Genomic DNA, 25,448 nt, shown 5'->3' on the forward strand with positions numbered 1-25,448 from the left:
CTGATAGTGCCAGGAGCCACCCTGTCGCCATGGCAACACCCAACACCATGCCCCCCCACACGGCTACCCCTTGCTCACCATGGCAACCTCCAGCCCCCTGTCCCTGCCCCCTTCCTCCCACCTCACATAAGAGCAGCCACACTGGGTCACACCAAAGGCCCATCCAGCCCAGTGTCCTGTCTGCCAACAGTGGCCAGTGCTAGGTGCCCCAGAGGGAATCACTGAATGATCCAGCCCCTGTTGCCCATTCCCAGCTTCTGACAGACGGAGGCTAGGGACATCATCCCTGCCCATCCTGGCTAATAGCCACTGATGGACCTAACCTCCATAAACTTATATAGCTCTTTTTCTGAATCTTGTTATAGTCTTGGCCTGCACCGCATCCTGTGGCAAGGAGTTCCACAGGTTGACTGCATTGTGTGTGAAGAAGTATTTCCTTTTGTTTTGTTTTAAACCTGCTACCTAGTAATTTCATTGGGTGACTCCTAGCTCTTGTGTTATGGGACGAAGTAAATAACTTTTCTTTATTCACTTTCTCCACACCAGTCATGACTGCATATATCTCTATCACATCCCCCTTTAGTTGGCTCTGTTCCAAGATGAAAACTCCAAGTTTTATTAATCCATCCTCATAGGGCAGCCGTTCCATATCTGGGGTTGCTAGATGGTTGAAACAAAAATACCAAACACCCCCGCACTCCCCAAAACAAAACACCAGGAAAAAATTCTGTTGAAGGGGGAAAAAAGGGGGGGGGGGGAGGAGACCAAAATTGTTGAGCAAAAAAGACTCCAAGGATGACTTAAGCCAAAAAAATAAAATAAAATAAAACAGCATTAAAAAAGCATTGCTTCCCCTAGGTCTTTTGGCCAGCAGCCATTTTGTGCTGGCAGCCTTGGGGAACCAGGTAAGCATGGGGGCTGGAGGTGTTGGGGGGGCTCGAGGGAAGCCCAGTGCTGAGTGTTTGTAGGCTTGCCAGGTGCCCGGCATTTTCACCTCCTGGCCGGGGAAAAATTCAGAAAATACTGGACAGTTTAAGTGTCTGGTATTCTCTGAATTTTTTTTTACCAGACAGAAGCCAAAAATACCGGACACTTGGCAACCCTATCCATACCCCTAATCATTTATGTTGCCCTTTTCTGAACTTTTTCCAGCTACAATCTATGTTTTTTGAGATGAGGTGACCACATCTGCATGCAGTATTTGAGATGTGGGCGTACCATGGATTTATATAGAGGCAATAAGATATTCTCTATACAGGGCCATTTACTAGGGAGGTACAGGGCCCAGGGCAAACCCCCTGCCCTCGCCGCAGGCTACACCCCTGCTCCACTCCTGCTCTGCCCCGCTCCTCCATCCCTTCCCCCCAAGCTCTGCCCCTGCTCCACCTTCACTCTGGGCCCCTTGCCTGAAGCCCCCTCCCCTGAGCAATACCTGGGGGGCTTGGCAGCAGGAGGTGTACCTTCCCCCCCCCCCCCCCCCCGCCCCTCGGCACTCACAGTGGCACAGTGGGCTGGGAGAGAGCAATGAGGTGCAGTGGAGCAGGCTGCCAGGCCACTCCTGCTCCCGTTGCCGCGGTGAGTGTGGGGGCAGGCTGTGATCCCTGCTGCTGCTCCAGGTAATTCCCTGGGCCTCACAGGTCCCGTCTGTAGGATAATTGAGGTGCCGCCTCGGAAATAATCTATAGACAGGACAGCTCTGTCTCTATTCCTTTCTTAATGATTCCAAACATTTTGTTTTGCTTTCCTGACTGCTGCTGCACATTGAGTGGAGGTTTTCAGAGAACTCTCTCTTCAGTGGTAACAGCTGCTAATTTAGTTCCTATCAGTGGGATTATGTTTTCCAATAGGCATTACTTTGCAGCCTACACCCCTGCTTCCCACGGCAACTCTGTGCTCCCCTTTCCACCACTCCCCCTGCTCTTCTCTCCATTGCACCCTGCCCCCCCTTCCTATTGCAACCTCCCAGTATCTGTTCCCCAGTAATGCACCCCACCCCACATGTCATCCTACTTCAGTGCACCCACAGCATCTTCATACCCTCCTCCCCATGTAAATCCCTTCCCCCTTCCTCTTCCTCTCCACTCTACCCTGCCCCCCAGCTGCCCATGGTAACTCCCTGCCCCTTCCTCCCCATTGTACCCTGCTCCTCACATCTATGCCCTGCTCCCCATTCCTCACGGCAACCCCACAGCATTCCTTCCCCAGTAATGCACCCCATCCCTTTCCAATTCCCCCCAGCAGCTCCACAACTTTTCCCAGTTATGCTCACCTCACCCTCCCAGCAATGCACAGCATACACACACCTCTGCCGTGTGTGAAATACAACGTGCATTTGATCTTTGGCCAGTGACTGCTGCTTTGAGATGGGGAGTGAACCTGAATATTGCTGTGTTCCTTGAGGCAAGGGGCCATCTATCATAAAAGACTGTATGGGATTCCTCATTAAGGCAGTCACAGTGCTTGAAGCTTTTATGCTCAGTGGTGTAATCTAAGGCCTAGTCTACACTACCCAGTTTTGTTGACAAAACTTATTTTGACTCTCAAAAGTCGACAAAACAAAAATTGCCTTTTGGCCACAAAACAGTGAGTGTATACACTGCAATGTGACTTTTGTGGGGGGAAACATCCAGTTTGGATGACAAAAATTGCCAGAGGGCATTCATACTCGCTCCTTCTGCCAGAGAGCAGTCCCCTGATTAGCACAGAAAAGATAGGAAAGTGCTTCAGGACTGACTGCCCTGCCACATGCAAGGGAATGCCAGTCCTGGGTGTGATCCTTCCAGCCCTAATGTGGCATGGAGGGCCAAGGTGAACAGGGTGAACTGAGTGTGTGTATGGCAGAAGGGAAAGCAAGACTGCACAGTGCAGTTAGAAGTATTTCATACTCATTGCACCCCGAATACCTGCTGTAAAATGGGGACTGCTGGAGGCAGAAAGGGGTAGGGGCCTCACTGTTGCTATGAAAAAGAGGTGCATGGAAGCAGACTACGGAGGGGGTGTGGAAACAACCACATCAAAGTCTTGCTAAGATTAGGAATGTCACTGGCTGTTTGATTTCAACTGCACAGCCTAGGAAGCAGCTCAACGCACTGAGTATATATACACCCCCTATTGCCCAACTTCCTAACCATGCCCATGGTAAGATGAAGGCCAAAAGCAAAAGCCCGTGCAGCACAGGCCTGGTCTGAGGCCTAGCGAACAACAGACAAACCATGGCTAACAAAGTAAAGCTAAGCTGTGAGCAAGAGGCAGGCCCCTGTTCACAGATTTTGGCATAAACAAGGCTGAGAGTGCAAAACACTACTTGGTAATAGACCCAGGTGCAGAACAATAATTGGTACTGGTTATAAGTTGAAATCACATGGTATCACTAGCTCATTTAAAAAAGATGTTGGTACCCACTCCTCACAGATACAGACCCAGGTTCAGGAAAAGGTCTAAAATGACAGCATGATGGATTCAGATGATCTAATCAAACCACAAGGTACAGGGTGATGATGGTATCTAAGAAGTGTCAGAGGGTGGTAACCTGACAACATCAGCAGTGACTAGGGTTGCCAGATGGTTGAAACAAAAATACCGAACACCTGCCCCCCCCCCTAAAAAAAAACCCGGGAAAAAATTCTGTTGAAGAAAAAAGAAGGGGGGTGGGGGAAGAGACCAAGGTTGTTCAGCAAAAAAAAAAAAAAAAAAGCCTCCAAGACTTATTAAGCAACAAAAAATAAAACAGCATTAAAACAGCATGTTCCCTTTAAGAGTGAGTGCAGGGATAGGAACAGGGGAGAGGTTGAGCACTAAGACCCAGGGGAGTCATTGATCTTTTTGCCAGCAGCCATTTTGTGCCCACAGCCTTGCGGAACCAGGTAAGCATGGCATCTGGAGGTCGGGAGGCCAGGCACTGTTTGTAGGGTTGCCAGGTGCCTGGCATTTTTGCCTCCTGGCCGGGGAAAAAAATCAGAAAATACCGGACATAAATTTTTTTTACTGGACAGGAGGTGAAAATACTGGACTGGCCGGGTGAATACCAGACACCTGGCATCCCCTAGCAGTGACATGTAAGTGATACATCAGCAGTGACATGTAAGTTGTTTGTACCTGTATATAAAGTGGTGTCTTGGAGGGGGACAGTCTTTGGATGACTTAGGGGGGCAGTGGAAATTTCCCACTGATTGAGTCATTCCATTGTTACGGGGTACATATATGTAGCAGGTCAGTAGAGTCTACTGACAACTATTACTGCTCTTGACAATAAACCAGGCTGGGCACCTTCGATCCTTATCTGGTTTGTGGTCTTTGGGGGCTCTTGGGCTATGTCTACACTCGCGGCTTCTTGCGCGAGTAATATGCAAATGAGGCTAAGCGTGGAATATCACCGAGCCTCATTTGCATACCTAATGAGCCACCATTTTTTTCAGAGGAGGCTCTTGCACAAGAAGGAGCGTCTACACTGCCCCTTCTTGCGCAAGAAAAACCCTCTCGTGCAATGCCGTTCCTGAAAAGTAATAAGTGTAACGGCGTTGCGCGAGAGGGTTTTTCTTGCGCAAGAAGGGGCAGTGTAGACGCTCCTTCTTGCGCAAGAGCCTCTTCTGAAAAAAATGGTGGCTCATTAGGTATGCAAATGAGGCTCGGTGATATTCCACGCTTAGCCTCATTTGCATATTACTCGCGCAAGAACCCGCAAGTGTAGACATAGCCTTGGAGTCTGCTGTGGAGACTAAGTGCACAAATCGACACAGCACACATCACTGCAGCCTTCAGGTTATCATCAGCAACGGAGCCAGAGACCTGACTGCCTCCTTGAATAACTGCGCTGGGCAGTTTAAAATTGTAACGGCTGTTACTGTTTGTGAGAGAAACTCTTTGGGGAATCTGTCCCAGACACGTGCTTATGAGGGTGTTTTATGGGACCGCCCTGCCAAGCCAGATTAACAGCATTAAGTGGAACAGTATCAAATGTTCCTGAGCCAGACGCATCCTGTAAGGCACTAAGAGGCATCCAGTCACACTTGGATGCTTGCCCATCTCCCTTGCTCACAAGGTTTTCAGAACTTACTCCGAAGAGTTAAGATGCCACTGTTACAAGGGAGGAAACAATGTCCAGTGAAAAAGAAGTCCCTTTCCTTTGTGTGAAGGACAAGAGGTTAGACTTTATACACAACCAGAAAGCTGTGGAATGGATGCTAAAGAGGGAGGATGAAGTGACATCAGGCTAAGTAAGTTAAATAAGCTATTTAATGTATATATGTAGCTATGTCAGACTGACACTTTACCTGGGCTAGAGAGGGAACAGGTGTGAGATCTTCCAGATCATGGCATGTACTCTCAATTAATAGCTGAAGAGAGACTTACCTTTGCTTTATACCACATGATCCAGTTTAAAAGTGCAGGGCTAGCTTTGACAACACCCGCACAGCGACTGTCTTCTTGGTGTTACACAGCCAATGCATGATGACAGCACATCCATTCTCCTTAACAGCACCATCAAGCTTCAAGCAAAATCAGGGCCCATTGTATCTGCACTAAAGAGCCTGAAATCTAAAGAGGCAAGAGAGATCAAGAGGGAGGGAGGAAAAAGAGGCAAAGGGTTAGGAGGAGAGATGACAAGAAACTATGGTCAAAGTTATGGGAAGTGCTCAGCACCCCTAAACTCACCCAGAGCTCCTTGGTCCATGTGGATACTCCATTTGGGTCCCTAAATAGAAGCCATTTGGGTACTGAGTCCTTTTGAAAAGCTGGCCATAATCTATATATAGGTTGGCTAAACAAGTACCTACAAGTGTTAGAAAGGTGTAAACCTAAAGGAAGAAGCTGATAAGAGGACACAAAGACATACAAAATAAGAACAATGGGATCAAATGAGGAAGGAAAATATAGAGGAATATCAAGAGGGGGGTGTGGAAATTCCAGACAATAAGCTGTGAAAAGCCAGACTTACTCCTTCTGGATTTAGTTTCCCAAGGAACAAGGTGGGAGTTACAGCAGCTCGGATGTTAGAACTCTATTTGTCAAGTAGAAGGCAGAAGGTAGCCAGGAGTGGTATGCAGGCTGTGAATGCACCTTAGAAATTATCATTATTAAACACTTAGGAACGGATAGTGAGTGTAGTGCCAGCTGCAGAGGTTGACGGCTTCTTTTTATCTATACCAGGTTTCCTTCCTGTCTTAACCAGCCCATGTGCCACAACACTACTCTGGAGGGGAACTGAGTCTCTGGCCATCCTTAGCTTCTTTCCCACAACTGCCCACAAGAATGCCTGTGTGAGTCAGCCGTGATGGTGGTTTTGATGAGGCCGGCACCTGTTTACTGCGAACCAGACTGAGACCAGATTTGTTTCACACAAGGTAATAAGCAGCTGCTGCATACTAACCCAGCATTGCTTGTGCCACACCTGGCTTGAGCCAGATTTTGCAGAGGAAGCATCTGTTTCCCTCTCAGTTGTATAGTTACAATACTAGGCTATAATCCCACCAGACCAGAAGGCTGTTTATGCCTGTTCCTTTTCCAGAGAAATGCAGTCATACGCTAAAATGGACAGTGGATAAGGACCAGGGTAAGAATGTCTTGTATGTAGCTAAATTCCCAAGAGGAGCTTCCTAATTCTAGGCAAGAAGATCCTGATCTAACTTACACAGCAGTAAATCCAAACATATACCAGTGATGAGATTTGTATTGTGCCGTATAGTCTCCTAAGGGAAGTGGTGGAAGCCCCATTGCCCATTTTACAGATGGAAAAACTGGGGTCTGGGACAACACTCCTCCCCAGTGCCTCAGGCATGGGGCCTAGGGCAAACCCCGCTGCCACAGGCCCCACCTTTCCCCCGCCCCTTTGAACCATCCCCTGAGCAACATGGCCTGGGGGTTATGGGGATCTGATTTAGCAACAGCAGGGGTCATTTCCCCACACACACACTCATCACAAAAGCAGTGAGAGCTGGAATGGCCTGGCAGTCCCTCACAGCATGCTGCCCCTTGCTTTTCCACAGGTGGTGGGAACCGGAGTATGCAGGGTCTGGGGTACTTTGCTTCCTGCTGCCACAGAGAAGCCAAGTGGGGAAAGGCAACCCCTGCTGCTGCCATCATGCCAGGCCCCCATAAATCCCACGATTGTTGGGGCACCCGTCATGGGGCCCCCCAAAAGGGCTGGGTTTGGGGCAGCTACCCCAATTCGTCCTATGGATGGGACAGCTCTGGGCACAGTTGCCCAGTAGTCACTGGCAGAACTGGGAATAAAGCCAACGTCTTCTGAAACCCAGTCTGGTGCTCTACCCATTAGTCCATACTGTCCTTCCCATCAGTAATAGATGGCAGAGAAATGAAGCACAAAGATGTTAGTTGACTTGCCCAAAGTTCTACACCTGTCTTCTGAACCTCTTTGTCTGCTTGCAAGAGGTACTGGTCCCACAATGTTTTGTACTGGTGCTATGAGAAGATATAAGAGGACTTTTCCATTTCTAACTTCCATGCTAGAACCTCTTATGAATGCCTCTTCGTTCTATATATCTTCAAAAGCCAGACTTACTCCTCCCAGATTTAGGAACACACATAACAACTTCACAACTTGAGTTTTATTTGAGAAATAATTTTATTAACTATCCTACACAATGTTTCACATAAGATCTATGGCATAGTGAAACCACGGCTTTTCACTTCCACCTGTGATGACTTAAATTTCACACCATAAAAACAAGCCGTTGTATGTGCAATTTTATAATGTTTACAGATGCCACAAACTGACCATTTAATAGAAAACCTTACTGTGTGAAAATAAATGTGCACAAATAATTACCGAAACAAAACAAAAAAGAGCACAAAAGAAAAGTATTTAAGAATAGGCCGCTGCTTGGTATGACCAGTCTGTTAGTGGTCCAGATTGCTAGCCACATGCTGAAAAATGTGATAGAAAGTAAATGTGTGAAGATACATGTGCTCTGCTACCTTAAAACACTAAATGTTCTAACTGCACAACATGGTAAAAGCATCTGATTAAACAGGAAAAATACTCTGTCTTTGTTTTATAATTAACAAGAACGCTGATGATCTCTGATTATTTCCATCTGTTTTCCCAATGAATTGGCCTCTTTCCATTCAACTCCCTCTTTCTGATGATAATAATTACAAAAAACCTTTTCAATAATAACTCACCATAGAGGGAAAAAAAACTTGGAAGATTTCTGAACCATTTGCAGAGGGCCAAGTGCTGAGCATGTATAAAAAACCTGGCACCGTTCTATTAACTTCAAACAAGCATTGCTGATTTACGCCAATTAGATGCTAACCTAGACCTTCAATTGGTATTACTGCTAGGTCTGAATTTGGATGGGCAGCTTGCTGGGCATAGTCTATAGTCTGCATCTTCCTCTGTAGTACAGCACTACACATATGCATCTGATAGGCATCTGACAAAGTGGGTCTTTGCCCACGAAAGCTTATGCTCCAACACTTCAGTTAGTTTATAAGGTGCCACAGGACTCCTCGCCACTACACATACTGTGCAGATCGTAAGTCCTCTAGGACAGGAACTGTACCCTCAATGTCTGTACAGTAACCAACACTTTGTGCAGCCTGTTGGGAACAAATAGTAATAAATGATCGTTACTATTGAGGGACACTCATTAATAGTCATTACTTTGCAGATGTTCCACTAATATCCTTCCATGTAAGAAGATTCTTGTGTTTACTGCACAGCTGTAATGAAGGAAAGGGCGGTCTGTCAATGAAGCCAAAAGGTCAACATCACGCTTTTTTCTCTTGGAAAAAAATCTGATTTAAACATAACAGAACCACTCAGGAATTATTGTTTATCAAAGAATAGAGATGGGAATCTGGACTCTTGGATTCTCTTCCCAGTTCTGCCACACCAGCGGGGTGATGGGGGCAATTCAGAGCTTTTGTTTCCCCATCATTGCAGTGGGATAATAACTTCCTACCTTACAGGCTGATGTGAGGCTGAATGCATTCATATTTGGAAAGGGCACTGAGACCTCTGAAGAGGTGCTTCAGAAGTGCAAAGACTTAATAAGGCTGGTTCTACTCAGAAAGTGACTGTGTAGATTAAAAAAAGAAGAAAAAAAAGCATGGCTGGGTGCCATGTTTATTGTGTCAATGGCTTGACTGCAAAGCTTGTTATTTCTGGGTAAAGAGATGGTTTCCTAACTGACAGATCTACAAACTCAGCCTAGGATCTAAAAGTCAAGCTGGGCTTTTTCTGGCTTGCAAAATTCCATCCGCAATTTGCAGATTGGCAGTTCCACTGATGCATGAGTCAGCCTAGACTCCAGTTCACTCTCCCACCAAGATGTATGGGCTGCACTATTAACAGGATTAAACAACAAAATCAGACCCCAAAAAGCCTCTATGACTAAGGAAAGCAGTCGTGAGTTCAAAACCAAGGGAACAAAATAAGCAGAGTGGTGACTAAGAAGTGTTGGGCCCGATTTTCAAAGGTAACTAGGTATGTAAGATGGAGAAAGGTGATTTGGAAAATCCCATGAGGCATCCGTCTGCATCTTTAGGCACCTAACACCTTTGAAAAACTGGCCCATAGAGCAAGTCATTTTTTACAATCCTTTCTCAGACCACGCATAGGATAAAAGAAAGTTAACGTCCACCATCAGATGAACACTAACTGGTTAGCAGCGCTCGTTATCGCCAGACCAATCGTAAAGGCATAAAATATTAAACAGCTCCTTAGCCTGATGTCTGATTATTCCCAGCATTGATACGCTGGGTATGCCTGCACTACAAGAAAATATGTGGCTAGCCTGGGTCAGCTGACTCAGGCTTGAGGGGCTCAGACTCCAGGGCTATACAACTGTAGAATACATATTTGGTTCAGGTTGGGACCCAGATTCTAGAACACTCCCCCCCCTTACATGGGTCACAGGGTGGCTGCATTTAGATTGGCATGATTTTCCAGAAATGCTTTTAACGGAAAAGTTTTCCGTTAAAAGCATTTTTGGAACAGAGCGTCTAGATTGGCACAGACGCTTTTCCGCAAAAGCACTTTTTGCAGAAAAGTGTCCGTGCCAATCTAGACGCGCTTTTCCGCAAAAAAGCCCCGATTGCCATTTTCGCGATCGGGGCTTTTTTGTGGAAAACAAATCTCAGCTGTCTACACTGGCCCTTTTGCGCAAAAGTTTTGCGCAAAAAGGACTTTTGCCTGAACGGGAGCAGCATAGTATTTCTGCAAGAAGCTCTGATTTCTTACAGTAGGAAGTCAGTGCTTTTGCGGAAATTCAAGCGGCCAGTGTAGACAGCTGGCAAGTTTTTCTGGAAAAGCGGCTGATTTTCCGGAAAAACTGGCCAGTCTAGACACAGCTACGGTATGTTTACACTGTAAACAGACACTCATGGCTGGCTCATGCCAGTTGACTCAGGCTAAGGCACTGTTTAATTGCAGTGCAGGTGTTTGGGCTCTGCTGCAGCCTTATTTCTGGGACCTTCCCACCTCCAGAATCCTTGCAATAGCCTGAGCCTGACCATCTACACTGCAAATAAACAGACCCTTGATCCAATCTCCATGGGCCTGAGCCAGCTGTGAGTGTCTAGCGACAGTACAGACTACCCTCCAGGCCTGGGCTAGAGCGCAAGCCCAAATGCCTGCTCTGCAGTGGGACAGCCCTGCCAGAGGCTAGCTGCGGGAGTTTTACTGCAGCGTAGACATACCCCGGGGAATTCTGTCATGGTAGCCACTCCCCCATAGAGCTCACTGTTGAAGACTCTCTGGTATTATCTCAACGGTATTACTGAGGAGCCAAACGCATCGCTGACAGGCTAAGGGAAGCAGGGCACCCCCCGGTGGTGCGGCGTCAGCCCTGGAGCATGGAAGGATTCCAGGGCAAGGGGGAAATAGTGCATGGGCAGAGGATGGAGGGTAGCTGCACTTTGTTTCTTTAAAAGGCAACGTTTGCCCTGTGCTAGTCCGTACGAACGGCCTGCTAGAGCGCGCATGCTAACTGAGGCACTCAGTTCTCTGGGGCGCACGATGCATCTCTCTGGCTCTGCAGAGAACCTGCCCTGCTGTTTTACAAAGAGGCTCCCTAACATTTTCTTCTCCATCTTCTACCAAAGTACAGCAAGAGCTTTCGGGGTCTGTCCTCCCTGCCATGTGCATGTGAAAGTGCCATTAGATTAAACGGGGAGTCACATGCCCCTGAGAGGAGAGAACAAACTATCCCAGGGTTATGAACAAGTCAAAGAGCTACAGAATTTCCGACCCCACACATCATATCCCACTCAGCACGGTAGGAAGATACGAATGTCGTCTCTTATTAGTACCCAGCATTCTGGGACTATGCGGCTGCATCCCATTGGTATTAAGGATAAGCAAGGCAGTTTTTAGCCCCGGTCTTACACTACAGGCTTAGTTATGTTGACGCAAGGCAGCTTAAGTCAACCTCACTCTGCGCCTGCACTAACATTTTACTCTGGCTGACGTAACTCACCTGCTACGCCAACTTAATAGCTCCACCTCCATGAGAGGCACAGAGTTAATGTTGTTATACAAGCTAGACCTCCCTGATCTAGCACCCTTGGGACCTGACCAGTCCTGAACAAGGGGATTTGCCAGACCAGGGAAGGTACCTCCTATCATGGTCCATGCTGCCCCACTGGCCCTGGGGTAGGGCTCCAGCCCCAGCCCCCCTGCTGCATGCTTGGCTGGGACTCCCTTGGCTGGAGCTCCAAGGCCGCTGCCAGTCCCACTGCTGCTGGGCTGCAGCTTCCTGGCCGCTGGGGCCAGAACTCCCCACCGCATTGCCCGCCCCACCAAATACAGGGCTCCCAACTGAGTCGCCACCCCCTACCCCCACCATGCTGCTGCCCTGCCACCAGACCGCCCTGATCCTGGGCTGTGGTCCAGGAACACCTCTGGTCCTGCCGGACCACGGATGTTGCCGGACCAGAGAATCCTGGTTTAGGGAGGTACAACCCATGGTTAGGTTGACACAGTGTCAGTGTAGATGCTGAGTTGCTTACATTGAGGCTACGTCTAGATTGCAGGCTTCTTGCGCAAGGAGTTTTTAATTGGAAGAGATCTTCCGCAAAAACTTCTTGAACAAGAGCGCATCCACACTGCAAAAGCGCATCGAAAAAGCGATACGCTTTTGTGAAAGAGAACGTCCAGACTGCATGGACGCTCTCTCGCAAGTAAGCTCTGACTGCTATGCACAGAATGGCCACCAGGACACCTGTGCTTTTTCCTCTTTCTGCGCAAAAACCCCCTCATCCCCATCCCCACACACCTTTTTGTGAAAGAGCTCTTTTGCAAAAAGGCGTTCTTCCTCGTAGAATGAGGAAAACTGATGCCGGAAAAACCCCTCTGTTCTTTCGATTTTTTTGCGCAAAAATGCGCTTGAGGTGTGGACACTTTACGATTGTTTTCGGAAAAAGGCTGTTTTTCAAAAAAACCTCTGTAGTCTAGCAACAAATCCGGTTCCCCAAGGTTAGTCCCTGGCAGGCCATTGCCACTGTATTTATGTGCACCTCCATAGGTATGGGTGATTGCAGCTCCCATTGGCTGCAGATTGCTGTTTCCGACCAATAGGAGCTGCGGGAAGTAGTGTTCCAGGCCACACCACTTCCCACAGCTCCCATTGGCCAGGAACAGCCAGGAAAGCCTGACTGTTGCTGGCTTTCAGAAGCTGTCCCACGATGCCCCACCCTGACAGTTCAATCGGTGGAAGCGCTCCTGGTGAGGATGCACACCACCAAGACAAGGAACGTAGTGTGGACACACAAAAGCAGTGTAACTACTCTGGCCAAAGTATGCTGATGTAACTTAGGTCACCATAATTTTATAGTGTAGATGTGACCTTAGCGCCAGGGTGGGCAACAACATGGCAGCGGTTCCCCAGGGTTAGCCTCTGGCAGGCCGCCACCACTGTATTTACCTGGACCCCAAAGGTACTAGCGACTGCAGCTCTCATTGGCTGCAGATCACTGTTTCTAGCCAATGGGAGCTGTGGGAAGTGGTGTGGACTGGGACACCACTTTCCACAGCTCCCATTGGTCAGGAACAGCAGTCCGCAGCCAATGGGAGCTGCAATTGCCATATAGAGGCGCACATAAATACAGTGGCAATGGCTGGCCAGGGGCTAATCTTGGGGAACCGGATTTGGCCCGCGGGCCGATATTTGCTAACTTCTACCTTAGAGCATTAAAATACCAACCTGTAGGTTTGTGTAAAGCTGATGGTGAGGCTACACAAGGGCATTCAGGAAAATGCACTTCAAATGGAATTAAGCTAAACTGACGTAAGGCCATGAATTCTGAATGAGTGTGTTTACACGGTTTTAATGCAGTTTAGTTACATTTGCGTTTCATTAATTTGGATTAACTTTTCTGAGCGTTTCCCCATGTAGACAAGCCCTAAAGTTACAACGTTCCACACTCAAATCAGGAAATGAAACTGGGCATGTTTCCACACATCCGGACACATGGTTCCCTGTCACAGAGTGTGACATAGTGGGGGGCTGTCTGCTTTGTAACCCCGTGTCCCCTCTTGGCTGCACTGTGATGTGTGATTCCTACTGACTCACCACGCATGTGTATTGGCCCAGACACCTAGTCCCAGCCTGGGCAGTTAACAAGGCTCTTCCCATTGGGAGAGACAAAGGAAGGGAGGCGGAGACAGCCCCCTAGCTGGGGGACAGGGCCTGGGAGTTGGGCGGTCTTGGCTGGGCAACACGAAGAGAAGAGACTAAATCGAGTACTGGGGGGTCAGGGGCCTGTGTACACCTGCCCCAAGGGATCTGAGACTGCCTGCCCCTTACTCCTATGTCCACATCGAACCCAGGCTGTGCGATATCTCTGAGACGCAATAAACCCTCTCTATTCTACTGGCTGGCAGAGTCACATCCTGCTGCAGACGGGGATGCAGGGTCGGGGGTCCCCGACACGCCATCACACAGGGTGATGTGGCTCCCTTTTAAAGGACCTTGTCCCATCACCGGAGACGGAGGAGGCAAGTAGCTTAGGCCAGCACTCATAAGGGGGAGTTGAATAATAACTGAAACATGAAGATCAGATGAAAGGTTTAATCACCTGGCTACAGAGGCACGCCAGGCTGGGAAGAGGGAGGGGGAAATATCACACAGAGCAAAACTAGGACTAACTGCAGGGAAATGGGAGGATCTTGAGCAGAAGGCCCTGAAAGAGGAACCGGACTGAAGGCCCTTGTGCTGCAGGGGATGAGAATGCCCTGAAGAGAGGGGTTAGGATTACAGAGGGGCTGGGCAACAAGGGGAGCGAATATCCTTGGGTAGCAGGACCCTGCAGGAAAAGGATGCAGACAAGGGCCTGGAAGAGCGGGTGATGGCTGAGGGATAGGGTGACCCTCCTTTCGAAGTGCAAAAACGGGACACAAGCAGGATCCCTGCCCCAGCTTGTCTGTGAGGTTCTGCCACCCTCGCCTGGGCAGAAGCCAGAGCCGGCCAGTAAAGCTGCCCCTGGGAGTCTGGACTGCTGTGGAGATCTCTGGGCCCTCCATCTGCTGCTGGGGTGGGGGGAAGAGGGGGAGTGCTGGGTTGCCCAAAAGCAGCCCCCAGCCTATGTCCCCACCCTCCAGGATGCACTGTGCAGCACAGGTGAAGGGTCCCAGCCTCTCTACAACAGCCTGGCCTCCGTATGAGGCTCTTACCACTGCTCGGTTCCAGCTTCTGGCCTGACCAGGGATGGGACCTCGGAGGGTGGAGGGGAAGGAAAAGCAGGGGGCAGGACTTCATGGTGAGGGAGGCTAAGGCCCACCTCAGGCGCCCTCTCCCCATTGGAAAGAGACTGGTGCTGACCCCAAGCCGCAGGCAAGTGCAGACCTGTGTCACAGGGAATGCAGGATAAATCCTGTCTTGGAATCATCCAGCCGGGGACCGGGACCTGTACACCTGCCAGTCCAATTAGCCCGGAGTTATGAAGACTGGGAGGAAGCCAGAGGAGGGGGAAAGAGAAGAAGGTGGGAGACTCCTAAACTGAGGCCGGGCAAGATGCGGCTCAGGGGCCAGATCCAGCCCACAGACTACATCTGGCCGCTTTCTATTTATATCCTGCTGCCTGTGCCTTGGAATTTCCAGCGGTGGCTCAAACAGCAGGATCCTATTTAAATGGCTCCTGGCTCCCAGCTGTGGTGCTACCCCGGCAGAGACCGGAGCCGCGAGCCTTTTCAATAGCCGCAGCAACCCTAGATGGCTGCCAGGCAATACGGTAGAGGCAGGGCCGCTATCCCCAAGCCCTTTGCTGTGTTTTTACTTCAGAATCTCTGGCCCCAGACAACTCTGTGGAGAGGCTAGTCCCCTGGTCCTATCCAGGGGATGGAGCCAGCCCATCACCAGTACCAACATTCGGTAAGTGGTCCCCCCTGTGAAAATTATTGCCCACCCCTGTCCTAGACTTTTGGGTGGGATAGGGTAACCCAGGCTCTACAACTGGCCCCTATCTGGCTGCCCATACAGCACTGAAAAATGAACAGGACAAGGACACAGACAGACATGGGAATGGTGGTCATCCTAGAATGGGCAGGATTCCTGGAGAAGTGTGGACGAAAATTTACATGGGCCTGGTGGATGGGGATTTTGCAGCCCAAATCCTGTGCCTAGAAGCTGATGGACTTTATGGCCAGACGCCCAAACAGTGAGGGAAATCATTGACAGGCTGACCCTTGAGCAGTTTGTACAGTGCCTCTCAGAAACCATGCAAGTCTGGGTGTGGCAATGCCAGCCGAACATGGCAGAGAACATAACAGCCATACTGGGTCAGACCAAAGTATCCAGTCTTCCAACAGTGGCCAATGCCAGAATCCCCACAGGAAGTGAACTGAACAGGGAATCATCAAGTGATCCCTCTCCTGTCATCCATTTCTAGCCCCTGACAAATAGAGGCTAGGGACACCATTCCTACCCATCCTGGCTAATAGCCTTTGATGGATCTAACCTCCATGAATTTATCTCGTTCTTTTTTAAACCCTGTTAAAGTCCTGATCTTCACAACATCCTCTGGCAAGGAGTTCCACAGGTTGACTGTGCGCTGCATGAAGAAATACTTCCTTTTATTTGTTTTAAACCTGTTACCTATTAATTTCCCTTGGTGACTCCTAGCTCTTAGGTTATGGGAACAACTAAATACCTTTTCCTTGTTCACTTATTCTACACCAGTCATGATTTTATAAACCTCTATCATATCCCCACTTTGTCTTCTTTTCTAAGCTGAAAAGTCCACGTCTTTTTAATCTCTCTATCTGGGACCCATTCCAAACCCCTACTCATACTTGTTGTCCTTTTCTGAACCTTTTCCAATACCGCAATTAAACTGATGGAGGAGTATGTGGAAGCAGATTTTCCTCAAAAGGAGAGTAAGACATGCTGAGATCTAGAAGGGGGGAGAAAATCCTGAAAAACCAACCCAGCAGAAGCTCAGAGAAGAGGAAGAAGGAGACCAAGGGAGACCAGAGCTGCCCAGGACAGCAGGTGTGCTAGCCACGTGGATGGCCAGGACAGAAATGCAGGTACCGCCCGGAGAAGGAATGTAGCCTAGCTGGAGTTTTGTGGGTGGACTGAGGTTGGAGGACGGTAAAAGGGATAAGAACTGGCCATCAGCCCCGTGTGAGTGGGGCAGTTTGGCTTCACTCTTCCTGTGAGCAATGGGGGATGGGGCCTATGTGCCTCCTCCTTCCTCCCTGCAGCACCCTAGCTTGGAAGGGTGTAACCACTCCTGGCATTCGCTGGTGGTTGGTAGCAGAGTAAGCTGGGACTAGTCACTCTGCTTTCCTGCAGCGGTAGGGGGGAGGTTGACCTCCGCTGCCCTGCTGGTCCCCTGGGCCATGTTACTTGGGGGGTGGGGTGGAATAGGGGTGGGTCTCGGGGAAAAGGTGGACCCTGGAGGGGGGTGGGGAGCAGGAAGAGGTGGGGGCCTTTCCCCAGCTAGAAAAGGAAAAAGCTAAAGGTGGCTTCTAAAACTCAGGCCCGTTTCTGCTACTAAGACTTGTACTTGCAGAGATTGTTATCGTTACACGTCCCACTGGAAAACCCCGTTTTCATGTTTACAGGGCTAATGCTGGGACAGGGCTTGTAACAAACAAGACTCAAACATGGTATTAGAGCTGCTTGTTTGTGTCCTGCCCCGATGTGCTTAATGCAGGGGTCTCACACGCCCAGCCCACAGGCCATCCACAGCCGGAGCAGTTACGCCATCTGACCCAGGAGTCACTGGGTGGGGAGGGGTGGGGCTGTCTGTTCCCACCTCCCAAACCCTGCCCTTTCCCGTCACTGCCTTGCCCTCTTCCTCCATGGTACCCCATCCCCTGAGGGGCATGGCCTCAGGGATTACAGGGGAGGGGATGGTGCAGGGCAGTAGGATGTCCGCGGGGAATGCGAGTGCAGCGGAGCAAATACACTGAGTTCGCGCCACTTCCCAGTGGCTCCCACCGCTGCAGGGATGTGAGGGAGTTCAATAGCTGCTGCTGCTGCCCTGCACCAGGCAACCCTGGCAATCCCCGAGGCTGCATCCCTCGGGGGATGGGGTGCCATGGGGGGAGAGAGTGGGGTCAGGTGATGGTGGCAGGAAGACATAAGGTTTGGGGGATGGGAACCAACAGATTTCCCACCCTACTCCCCCTTCCCTCTTCATGGCCCACCAAGACTCCCAAGCTAGACCCCACAACTGCTCTGAATGAGAATGGCCCATAGGCTAGGACTTTGACACCCCTGGCCTAAGGTTTACATTGGGAATATTGTCTTGCAGACAGCAGGCCATATTTCTTACGGAGCCCTGTTACTGAAAAGAGCACAGCCCTCCTGTGCTACAATAGAGTGTAAAAAGTCAATTGGCTAATCGAATAGTCAATGCAATTTGCATCAATTAGTTGATAAGGGAGCCTCTGCCTTTGAAGTGTAGCAACAGCCCTCGGGCTGTTGCTACACTTCCAAAGGTGAAAGCGCTGCAGGGAGCATGGGGCCAGCAGGGGTCATGCTCCCCACGGTGCTTCAAAGCGGCAGCATCGCATTGGAGCCTGGGGTCAGCTGGTGAAGTCCCCAGCTGACCCCAGGCTCCATGCGGCGCTGTCGCTTTGAAATACTGTGGGGAGTCCAGCGTCAGGCTCCACGTGGCATTTCAAAGTGGCAGCACTGCATGGAGCCCGGGGTCAGCACGGGAGTTCCCAGCTGTATCCGGGCTCCCCGTGGCCCTGCCGCTTTGAAGCACCCCCTGTTCCCCCCCCCCCCCGCTACCTTGTTCTGATAGAAGCAGCTAGGGCGGAGGAAGCGACTAGTCGACTAGCCTGTCGATTATCCAATAAGTATTTGCTTATCAGATAGTCGTTCACATCCCTAAGCTACAACCGGTTTTTCTGCATAGAAAATCCAGGGTGGACATTAGAGGGTAGCAAACAGAGCAAATGCTGAGGGCTCTACAAAACTAAGCTGCTCAAAATTGTCTGCAGCCATAGATGGCAGGGCTTGGGGGCCCCCCAGGATTCAGTGTCTTGTGGGGGAAGGAGGAAGGGGAGGGTCTCCAGCCACTCAAATACTGTCCCTGCTTGATAGATCCCTTAAACAGATCCCTGGACCCAGGGTTGAAAATCACTGGAATAGGGTGTTACACCACAGTGTGCACGGGGGACCTGCAGCCTTTTGTAGTGGACTGAATGCGCCTTCCTTCAGAGCGCATAACACTTCTTCTGTGACCTGGCTCGGTGAGGTCTTTCTGGTGCAAAGTGGCCCCCAGCAAAAAATTATTGCCCACCCCTGCCCTAGAGTGTCAGAACCAGGATTAGCTGCTCTGAGAAGACTAACTTGGAATATCCCAGCTTTTGTACTTACTAAAACCTTTACTAGATCTCACAAATGGTCACACACATAGTGAACTCCTAGTCGCTTCCTCCCCCCTGCCCTGCACTGCCTCTATCAGAAAGAGGAGGTTCTTCAAAGCAGCAGCTCCATGTGGAGCCTGAGGTCTAGCACTTTGAAATGCTGCGTGCAGCCCAGGGCCCGCTGGGGACGTGGCATTTCAAAGTGGCAGCGCCGCACAGAGCCCAGGACACCCCCACTGACCCCAGGCTTCATGCGGTATTGCCGCTTTGAAACGCCACAGAGAGTTCAGGGCCAGCAAGGTGAGTGCTCCCTTCAGTGCTTTCACCTTTGAAGTGTAGCAACAGCCCCAGGGCATGAGCACAGCTGTTGCTACACTTCAAAGGCAGAGGTACCCTTATCAACTAATCGAATTGTTAATGCAAATTGCATCGACTATTCGATTAGTCCATTAATCTAAATTTAATATCCCTAAACACACAGAAACCTGTAGGGGAACATTTTAAACTTACCTGGACACTCATTAATGGATTTAAAAGTAGCCATTCTTCTACAAAGGAATTTCAAAAACCAACTACAGAGAGAGAGAGAGAGTGCAGAATTGGTCTTCATATGCAAATTTAACACTATTTCTCATGGCATGAACCAAGACCTGAATTGGATGGCCCATTATAAAATCTGCTTTCCTTAACATTCAACACCCAACTGATGTCAAAAGCAAAGTCTGGGATACTTCCAGCCCCCTCAATTAGCTTCCTTAGCACAGGCACTACAATTGCAGGTAGTACTCCCCGCACCTCTTGTTTTTCTGTTCTATATTGGGAGGGTCCCCCCTTTTCTCTCCACTCAGCTCATCTGAGGAAGTGGATTTTACCCACTAAAGCTTTACCATAACGTTATCTTCACGCAGGGCATGGAACAGGGAACACTGTCAGGGGAGCTGTGTATAAAAGGCCACTCCACCAGAGGCGCCAGGGCCGATTTCTCATTAGTAAAACTACGAGCCAGTCACAGGTTCTGGGATTTTTTTAAGGAGAACGCCACAACTTCCTCAAAATTCCATTAATGCAGCCTTAGAAGGTGGGGTTCAATCCACAGTGCAAAAGCCCACGCCTGTAACTTTGCGACACGGGCCCCAGGCAACTGCTCTGTGTGCTCCCCCCTAACCCCACACACATTTCTGTGATTTATTATTTCTCACAGCCTGACCACAACTTTCCATCAAAACACCCCTCTCGAATTCACGGCCTTGCTCGTTAGCAACCCTATGACAATGAGACACAAAGAGGCGCAATTCTCATCCTGGCTGGAGCCGTGAAGCAGGAGATACTGTCCCTGGTCCTTGAATCAGGCGGGGCAGTTGCTTCAGTTGACCTAACGACCACATACCATGCCATCACCGTGGTGGTGACTGAGCTCTCTCAAACGACTGAAATTCCCTTTGCCCCCTTCCACTTAAAGCCCGATTCTTCGGTAAAACTACACTGGACCAGGAATTCTACAGCAAAACAGCTTGGAGGCTTAGTACTGCAACAGGCAACACCTGGGGTTCCTTGCGATCCCATGCTCTAAGGCTGGGGTGGGCAATCATTTTTGGGGGGCGGGGACGACGACGACACATAATAAATTTTGGTACACGGTCATGGGCCAGCTCCTGGAAGGGGCAGGTCTGGAGACCAGCCTCTCCCCAGAATTGTCTGGGGCTGGAGGCTTTGAATTAAAAACACAGCAAAGGGCTCAGAGCTCCTGGCCCCGCTGCCACCGTGTTGCCTGGCAGCCCCCCACGGTTACTGTGACTATTTAAAGGGCTCATGGCTCTGGCCTCCGCCAGGGCACTGCCGCAACTGGGAGCCGCAAGCCCTATAAATAGGATCCTGCTGCCTGAGCCACCAACCTGGAAATTCAGTGGCCTGGGCAGCAGGATATAAATAGAAAGTGGCCAGATGCAATTTGTGGGCCAGATCAAAGTGTTAGGCGGGCCAGATCCAGCCCTCAGGCCGCATCTTGCCCAGCATCACAGGCATGGTGTACATATATACACCAGCAACACCATCACAGGACCTAACCACATCAGCCATACCGTCACTGGTTCATTCTCCTGCACATCTACCAACGGAATATATGCCATCATGTGCCAACAATGCCCCACTGCTATATACATCAGCCAGACTGGACAGTCCCTGAGTAAAAGAATCAATGGACACAAATCTGATATTAGGAATGGCAATATACAAAAACCTGTAGGGGAACACTTCAGTCTCCCTGGACACACAATTGCAGATCTCAAGGTAGCCATCCTGCAGCAAAAAAACTTCAGGACCAGACTTCAAAGAGAAACTGCTGAGCTACAGTTCATCTTCAAGTTTGACACAATCCGCACAGGATTAAACAAAGACTGTGAATGGCTCGCTAACTACAAAAGCAGCTTCTGCTCTCTTGGAATTCACACCTCCAGATCAGCTATTAGTAGGCCTCATCCTCCCTGATTGGATCCACCTCGTCATCTCCAGCCTGATTCTGGCCTGCATATTTATACCTGCCTCTGGAAATTTCCACTACATGCATCTGACGAAGTGGGTCTTTGCCCAAGAAAGCTTATGCTCCAACACTTCAGTTAGTCTGTAAGGTGCCACAGGACTCCTCGTCGCTTAGGCATGGGAAACACGCTCAGAGGAGAGCGGAAGCCAGAAGACTAGCAATGTCCCTGTGGGCACATTGAGGGAGTGATAGTGAAGAGAATGTAGCGCTACTGAAAGGTGCCAGTCAATTTAGTTTCTCTGATTCATCACTGCACAGACACAGCATGCCCCATGCTGCCCCTAAGCTGGAGGGACCCTCAGTTTAACCTCCAGAGTCCATTTTAAATCTAGGTCTCTCTGCTGGGATGTCAACAGTGGGGCCAGCTGTGGTGATTTTTGTGACTTAGCTATTTGCTTCGCAGATCTTCAGACCCTTCTTGTTCCACACAGGACACTGAAAAGATCCCAGAGGTTAACAAAGTGACTGATCTGAACCGGTGAGGCAGGCCCGCTGATGGGAGGAGGTGGGGGCACGGGGCAGTTGCCACAGGGCCTAGCAATTCAAAGGGACCCACTGCCATTGTGGCAGCTGGAGCCCCGGGTCCTTTAAATTGCCGCAGGAGTGCTGCACCACGCACGTCGACTGGCTCTAAGGCAGTGGGCCTCAAACATTTTGGCCCATGGCCCACCCTGCTCAATGCAGACCATCAGCCAACCACCCATGATGATAAAATGGGTGCAGGATGGAGTGTGTGGGGGGGTCTGGCTGGGAGGTAAGGTGCAGGAGTAGTGGGGGGGTCTGGCTGGGAAGGAGGTAGGGTGCAGGAGCAGGGTGGAGGGTCTGGGTGGAAGGGAAGGAGCAGGAGCAGGATGGGGGTGTGGGGTCTGGGTCGAAGGAGGGTGCAGTAGCGGGCTAAGAGTGCGGGGTCTCAGTGTGCGGGGGATGTGGAGGTGGGGGCTGGGCATGAGGAGGATGGGGGTGCTTTCCTGCCTCTGTGCCTCCTGCCGCTCCCAAGGACTGCCCCCCCTGCTCCCATTGGCTGTAATTCCAGCTGGGGGTAAGGGGGCGTGGCAGTGCATAGAGACGCTGCCTTCCCCCACAAGCTGGATCTGGCCTGTGAGGCTTGCTCCTACCCCAGCCCTTCCTGACCCCCAACGGGAAGCCAGTGCTGGTGGTCCAACCTCAAGGGAGGCACGGGCTAGAGCACCAGTGCAGGCTTCCCCAGGCAGGGTGGGGGTTAGGCGAGCCTGGAGACTGCGGCCCACCTGCAAGATGGTTGTGGGCCACTAATGATCCACAGACCACACTTTGAGAACCACTGCTCTAAGGCAGGGGTGGCGAACCAGAGGCCAGGGGGATGGATGCGTCCCCTGGCTTCCCCAGATCTGGCCCCTGAGGCTCAGAGCTCCCCCCAAGGATGGGGAGCCCACGCTGGCACTTCAGCCCCTCCGCTGCCCCACCGCAGGGGTAGAGCACACAAAATCCACTAGCCTGGGCCCCCCAGGATCTGGTGCGGGAGGGGAATGTGGGGAGCATCTTTCTCCCTCTCGGATGGGGGCCACGTCAGCGAGGGTTTGTTGGGGTGTTTTTGTTTGTTTGTATCTCATGTGTGTGCGGCTCCCGACTGATATTCCTGTGGGTCAGCAGCCCCCCCCCGACCCAAAAAAGGTTTCCCACCCCTGTTCTAAGGGCCTGGGAGTGTGGGGAAGGACGAGGCTCACCATGTTCCAGGCAGCATGGATGTCTGGCTGCCACCACCCCGCCCCTTCCACTTGAGATCCTGCCACTTCTGGGAGCTGGCTCCCCCCCCACACCTCACTGTGGAGACTGTCAGCACCCCCCCCCCCCCCCCCCCGCAGTGAGGTATAAGCTAGGGATGTAAAAAAAGCATCTTTTTTTTTGTAAACATGTAACCGCTGACATTTTCAGTGGTACACGTTTACATGCAGGGGGGAGGTGGCTCCATGGGAGCTGGCATGCCCAGAGAGTTGGCTTACTGGCTCCTGTGGAGCCACCTCCTCTTCCCCCTCCTCCCGCGCTGCTGCCTCTGATACAGAGGCAGCAGTGCCGGGGGAGGGGGGGCAGGTGGGAGCTGGTGCTTGTAAGCCAGCTCCCCGTAAGCACCAGCTCCTGCAGCGCCATCTGCCTCTCCCTGCACTGTGCTAGCTCCCGCCTACTCCCCCCCCGCTCTGATACAAAGGCAGTGAGGGTTGGGGTGCCTTGCTCGTCATCGTGAAGGTTAACTGATGAGCCCAGAGGATCCTGAATTGTGGGACCCAAACACACGGCAAGAAGGAAGGGGAGAGTGAGCACAGACCCAATCCCGAGGCATGGATGGAGGAAAAAGCCAGAAGAGTCTTCAGCGGGCCACCTCTGGGTTCAAGGGAGAATTCCTGGTCAAGTACCTGCACGGAAGCTAGTGCTCAGTCCCTTTCCAAGCATCAGCATTTCAAAGTTGGAGAAAACCTAGCAGCAGAAGCCAGGTGCATTTTCTTGATGCTCATACACCTCAGATTCTGCAAGGACGTGAAGCTCGTTCTCTGAGCAGGCAGTAGGAATCCCCTCTTGTAGAATGCCACCAAATGTCTCTGAGGTAACCTTTCCATTGCACCGGCCTGCAGACCGGCGTGGATAACGAGTGTCTGTGGAAGTGAATGTCACTGTCTAAGGTCCACCAGCGAGAGGGGGGAGGGGAGCAGGGATGCGGCCAGAAAAGGCAAGTGGATGGGAAGGCAACAGGCGATGGACCAGGCTGGAGAAGAGCACAAAGGGGTCAGGCCTCCTTTCTGCAGGGAAAAGACCAAGGAGGGCATCTGGAAGTCCAATCTCCAGCCTCAGCCTCAGATGTGCCAGTTCAAATTCCCATGGGGAGACAAGCCGCCCACAGAGCGGGCTGAGCAGGAAGCCTGCGGACGGCGGCGTGGCTGGAAGGAGCGGGGCGCTGCAGTCTCCTCACCGGGCTCGCCACCTAATTCCGCAGATGCTTATAGAACAGGAAAGCCACGACACAGGCAAAGGCAGCAATGGCAGCTGGCAGAGCGTAGTCCTTCCAGGGAAAGGCTGCCCCGTCTCCGCCTCGTCTGGGCTTGTTAATCTTCTGAGGGGAAAGTCCCGGAGCGGCTGTTGAATTCCAAGGTGTGCCGGACTTGTTGCGATTGCCTTCCTGGTATCTGGAGAGCTCCCCGTGGGAGCCAGAGCTGGCTGAAGATGGGTTCTCATAGGCCCCGTCTCCATCATGCAGGCCGGCGGCCTCCCCCAGATCCACGCCAGGATTCTCTTCCACGTGGACTTCGTGAGTTTTCACAGTGGTGCTGTTCCAGGAACTGCTGCAGCTCTCTGGGGAAAGGGAGGCCCGGCTGGTTTTGGTAACCCCATCACTTCCCGGGCCATTGCGAGCAGCCCAAGCTGGGAGGAAGGGGTCAGAGCGAGAGGAGTAGTGATTCTCCTCAGGCTGGTTGCTCCGTGCTTGACGGGCGCTGGCTGTGCTGGATTTGCTTATCAGGAGGGGATTGTTACCTAGAGAGCTGAAGCAGAAGCGATCGGACCTGCCAGAATATTGTTCATTTGTCTCCACTGCGTCTGGCTGCCTCGCAGCAGGCGCCTCCTCATCCCTGGTAGACAGTAGCACGCCCGGCTTGCTGAACTCCACCTCCTCAGCCGGCTCGCAGAACACTTGGCAGCCCCGTGGGGAGCCGGGCAAGGCATTGCGGGTCTCCCGCCTTGTGCTCCCAGGGAGCTCCGGATTGGGTCGGGTCACACTTGGAGCAGGGGGCGTGGGCGTTCGATTTGCCTTCAAGAGACAACAATGGAGACACGTTAGCTCACAAAGCACAGCATGTCACTGGAAGCACGGTTGGGGCCTGAGGGTGCTGCAAGCCGGCTTGAGTCTGCCCCCAGCGTAACCCCCATCCCTCCTCACACTGCATGGTTCTCAGGGACGGTTCGTAGCTAGCTCCCCCTCCGCTGGAAGGGTGGGAAGCCCCTTGGCAGCTGTGGAGAGGAGGTTATCCGCGCTCGGGAGGGCCCTGTGGGATGGGGAAAAGGTGGGAGAAGGAGAAGGAAACGGTGGAGGTGACAGACTAGCCACTAAAACGAGCATGGGGCTAGAGGGACTGATTGAGGCATCGTTAGATGAGA

General features: G+C 51.2%; 2 protein-coding genes across 2 annotated transcripts in view; one reads left to right on the forward strand and one right to left on the reverse strand.

Moving 5' to 3' along the window:
• The window catches only part of LOC142829706 (uncharacterized), a 55,586-nt gene that overhangs the window by 420 nt on the left and 29,718 nt on the right, over window positions 1-25,448 (forward strand). The window contains exon 2 of the mRNA XM_075930985.1: window positions 6,148-6,341. The gene's annotated coding sequence lies outside the window, so the exon portion shown is untranslated. The remainder of the gene's footprint in view (window positions 1-6,147; window positions 6,342-25,448) is intronic.
• MAVS (mitochondrial antiviral signaling protein) overlaps window positions 7,828-25,448 on the reverse strand; it is a 40,600-nt gene continuing 22,979 nt past the window's right edge. Inside the window, exon 7 of the mRNA XM_006139231.3 lies at window positions 7,828-25,101. Coding sequence (XP_006139293.2) covers window positions 24,280-25,101 — 822 coding nt within the window. The 3' untranslated portion in view covers window positions 7,828-24,279. The remainder of the gene's footprint in view (window positions 25,102-25,448) is intronic.

This window comes from Pelodiscus sinensis, chromosome 5 (assembly GCF_049634645.1).
Source record: "Pelodiscus sinensis isolate JC-2024 chromosome 5, ASM4963464v1, whole genome shotgun sequence".
Taxonomy (NCBI): Eukaryota; Metazoa; Chordata; order Testudines; family Trionychidae; genus Pelodiscus; species Pelodiscus sinensis.